Raw genomic sequence first — 4486 nt, 5'->3', positions numbered from 1 at the left:
TTTTTTTGTACCTTCGAACCTAATTAATAATGTACTTTATATTAAATTTTGACCGGTTTTAGTATACGCTTGGAAAAAGATTCCTAAAATTGGCCTTTATTTTGTACGTCCATGGTGGCCTTACCCCTTAAGTAGCGTTCTTGAGAGTCTCAAGTTTTATTATCAACTCTCATTCGAATTTCTAATAGATCGAATTCATTTCTTTAAAGTATTTAAATAATAATTTTAAATATACAATTTATATTAATAAGTTAAAACAACAATGCTCAATGTTCTGCGTGAAATAATTTTTCGGACAACTGTTGACGTTTCAGAGAGATGAAAGATACACATGTCATTAAAAAGAACCGATATATGTAATTGCAAATAATCTGATAATATTATATTATTGGAAGCTTTCGTCGCTGCAATATAGTTTGCTAGAATTAAAATGCGTACCTTTAGCGTGAGACCGATGTATCTCCTCGGTAGCGTGCACCCGATAATATGTATGTTCATATTCGGGCAAACTGACCACTACCGTGAATGGAGTGTTCGCTATTCCCATGTGACTGTATTTTCTTCTCACTCTACCAACACGTTTCTAAAGCGATAAACAATACATATTAATTGAAGTAACATGGATAGACTATTCTTTAGGGAGGACTTTATTAAAGAGCTCTTATATTTCTCTGGAAATGCAAAAGATGTTCCTATGCAAACGTAGAATCATGTGAATTTAGATCAAAAGCTTTTCTAAAACGAACGATTTGAGTGGCAAAATAATATAATAAATATACATATAGCCTTAAATTATCGTTTATTATTTTGATATTGTTTCTCTTTGAATAATAATAAGAATATATTAAGAAAGCTTTTTAATCGCTTTTAAATATCAAACGGTTTTAAATACAAAAAAACGGGACTCTCGTTGAATAAATTGTATATTTATGGGTATTTATCGTTAAATATTTTATATTGTGACACAATGTACTTACCATGTCATCGTAATGATACTTTGTGACAAGCGTCGCGCTACCATTTATCTGATTTATCACACTGTTGCGAAGCTACGGAAAATGGAATAAACTCGTATGTAATTACTATAGTTAAACATTTAACGACAGTATTGCTCAAACTTCGAGAACGTGTCTATAAATTTTAATTACAGAATGTAACGTTGACGGTCTATGAATTTTTATTACAGAAATTACTTTCTTTTATTCGTTGCAAAAGTTTTTCTACCAAAATTTACGAAAAAAAAACTCTAATTTTCTCTACTTTCTCTAAATTATTTACTTTTATTCTTTCTATTTACCATGATGATTCCGTCGTCGAATTCTCTGGGACCTCTATCGTTATCCATTAGCTCAACATCCGCCATATCGACGCTATTATATGCCGGTTTTAAGATACCCTGGAACTATTTTTACGACACATATTATTTTTATTACTAATTGTATTTTTGTCTCGTTACATCGAAAACTTAAGTCGATAAAATAGTAAAAATAAAAAATGTTTCATTTTCACGTAATATTAAATACCATAGCATTAAATCGAGATACAAGTGCGCGCGTGCGAAAAGAGTTAAATATGATAATATAATTTAAAGAGCATTACCACTGGTCGAAGATCAGGATGAATCAGGATAAAACCATTGTTGGTCACGATGAAAGCGTAACCGTTGACGCCGAGCTGTTCGCACGGAGAGAAACAAAAAGAAAAGATCGTATTATCATGATTTACATGTGCTATGCCGTCAATTGATGATACACTGCGTGCATCATAAAAGCTATAATGGATATTAATAGCATTTTCATATTACTCTTCTCCTAATAGAGTCGTCGTGTCATATTCAATGTTCATTCAATCCCTCCACGTGGAAATATTCCCTCATTTATTATCTTTGTATCGTATTTTTTATATGATATTAATATTTATTATATCTTGATCATATTTATCTTTGTAATCTCTCAAATTTCTAATCTATATCAATAAAAATATCAAGAATATCAATCAATAAAAATTAGAGAAAAATAAATAAATTATAATTAATTTTAACTTCTGCATTAATATTTAGTTTTAAATAATTAATTCTTGTTTTAATTTTTATTTAATCTCGTCAAATTATAGAAAGATTTTAGCTGTATAGATCATTACATTTTGAATATTAAATATCCTGAATTGGTACTCATCACAGTTATTGAATTATTACTATTCATAATTAATTGCTAACGGCAAAAATTTAATCTGTCTGTTTTGGTAAAATAAGACGTAAAAAATATATAAATGACAATATATTGCTCACCATATGTGGCATCATCAATTTCTGGATTTCATTGATTGGTACGTCCGTGCCAGCAACACCGAGGAGATCGGCAATCATCGTCTGCGCAGACAATTATCGATACGTTAATTAGGGAACCTGCATTATGTTCTGCATTGCGTGACGCCTCTATCATATCATGACAATGTTATTATGTTGAAATAAATTACGAATTATCATCATCTCAAGTCGCATAACCAGAAGCGTATCTACCTTCTTCAACAACGTACTATCACAATGAGTTCGTCTACATAAACACGTTTTAATATATCAAAAAACCATATGTGTGATAAATGATCACCCCTCGCGTGTGTACAATGATGAGCATGATCTTCTGAGTATTTTCAATAGATGCAAGAAGTAATATATTTTTGAAAATATTAAGTAAAAACATTTATTCGCAATTAATTGTTTATTAGTGAAATGTCTACAATGAAATAGTTACTGCAAAGTTTTGCTGAATATAAAAATTATTTTTAGCAAAAAAGAATAATGTCTGTGTTGCAGAATGAGAAATAGAATGGGAAAATATATCCAGATTATAAAATGTCACGTAATTATTAAAACTCGATTTGCAAAAGTATTTTCATTTTGGAAATATTTAAAGATGCGCGCGAGAGGGACGAGCAATAAGAGTGTGAATTTTTTGCGATTAGACGCAATAACTAGCTCAACTACTGTTTCAATGTATGTGTGTGTGTGTGTATGTGTAGTAATAATAATAATAATAATAATAACGATACACAATAAAAACTCTAGAATAATTAAACAACAAATTCTCTCTATAATTAATTAACAACATCGGACGCAGGCTACCCTAAGTGTTAGTTCAAGTAACAATTAGCTTCGTTTTTTCGAAGTGACGACCTTTCTCTCTTTCTCTTTCCCATGTAATAGAAAACAATTTAATAGAATTTTACTTTTACATATTTTATGTAATAATGTTACAGAAATAATGTCGATCATGAGCAGCACATGCGATAAAATTTGTTTTCGTTCGAATGTCACATGAATATATGATGAGTGTGTGCGAGATTAATTAAGATAATTTTGAGAGGTCGTCGCTTGAATCAGATCTACGAATGTCTCTGTGACTAACGAAATCTAGCACTCAATAAACTGCCAAAATTCATATTATTCGTGTACGTGCGTGCCTGCTGTTACTTGTAATAAAAGGAGCAAGTGCCTGGGAAAAGTAGTTATTATTATTGTAATATTAAATAAATCATTATCCTCGTCTGAGTAAATGTAATTTCAAAATTTACTGAAAAGGAAAATTTTTGAAATGCAATCAGTTTTAATTGTATTAACATTTTTTTTCTTTAGATGAAGTCCATTCGCTTGCTCCCTCAGTTATAATATTTCTTTCTTTCGTTATATAGATATATAGTAGTCACTGCAGAACGATCTCTACGAATCAATCTTTACGAGGATATTATTATTCGCCGTACGCAATCCAACAGGCGGGCAGGAATTTGCCTTTTTTTTTTCTACTCGTCTCGACAGGACACAGGGTAGACTAACGTACCTAAACCTACCTAATGACTTGAAATAATTCCAGTAACTAACGTTAGAGATCAACATAAGATACCAGAGAATCGAATGTGGACCTAAAAGAGATCTATGCGCGTCTACGACCTCGTTTCAGCATTATTTAACATCAGGATTATATTTTTTTGTGAACCTAATAGATTAGGAAAATTTTAATAGATGGAAATATTTTAAAATTATTTAAAAAAAACTAAATTAGTAATTAATATTTTTTTAAAATAAACGATAAGAAAATTTAGAATAATTGCAATATTATTTAGGTAATATTTTTTCAGAGCAAATATTCTTTGAAGTTTCACGAGCCTAATAAGTGATAAGTTAAGGTCCGTTAAACGATAATTAAGGCTGATAGCGAAGTAGGTCGTAGATCGTCGATCGCACGAAAACGAAAGATAAAGATACAGGATGTACTATATGCATCATAGAACAATGTTGCTTGACTTTTTTTGTGTTTTAACTGCCAACCTCTCTTGTTTCTGTCACCCAGTATGCTTCGTTCACCAGCACCTGCCTTGTGATGTTCTGTGGACAAAGAGGAACTTAAAACCGAAGCAAGTGCAGCGAGTGAATATATACCTCGATCACGAGTCTCGCGACTTTTATCTTGTTTAGCTTTTTTTTTTTTTTTTT

The 4486-nt window shown here is 30.9% G+C and overlaps 1 protein-coding gene across 1 annotated transcript; it reads right to left on the bottom strand.

Moving 5' to 3' along the window:
- Window positions 1-385: 385 nt before the first annotated feature.
- LOC105449798 (voltage-dependent calcium channel subunit alpha-2/delta-3-like) lies at window positions 386-4016 on the bottom strand. The gene is made up of 5 exons (XM_011689179.1): window positions 2288-4016; window positions 1600-1674; window positions 1298-1402; window positions 978-1049; window positions 386-583 (listed from the first exon to the last, which is right to left on the bottom strand). Exons 1-5 carry the CDS (start codon window positions 2363-2365, stop codon window positions 386-388), a joined length of 528 nt encoding a protein of 175 aa, XP_011687481.1. The 5' UTR covers window positions 2366-4016.
- Between the last annotated feature and the right edge of the window lie 470 nt (window positions 4017-4486).

This window comes from Wasmannia auropunctata, unplaced genomic scaffold (assembly GCF_000956235.1).
Source record: "Wasmannia auropunctata unplaced genomic scaffold, wasmannia.A_1.0 LD336074.1, whole genome shotgun sequence".
Lineage (NCBI taxonomy): Eukaryota > Metazoa > Arthropoda > Insecta > Hymenoptera > Formicidae > Wasmannia > Wasmannia auropunctata.
Note: the sequence above shows the minus strand (reverse complement) of the source record. Positions and strands in the feature narration are given on the sequence as shown.

Excerpts from the sequence above, each read along its gene's own strand:
- LOC105449798 (XM_011689179.1), bottom strand. The coding sequence starts at position 2,365 with ATGATTGCCGATCTCCTCGGTGTTGCTGGCACGGACGTACCAATCAAT. Across the intron at positions 1,675-2,287 it reads AATTGATGATGCCACATATG|CTCGGCGTCAACGGTTACGC; the intron begins GTGAGCAATATA and ends CCGTGCGAACAG. Across the intron at positions 584-977 it reads AGTATCATTACGATGACATG|AAACGTGTTGGTAGAGTGAG; the intron begins GTAAGTACATTG and ends TTATCGCTTTAG.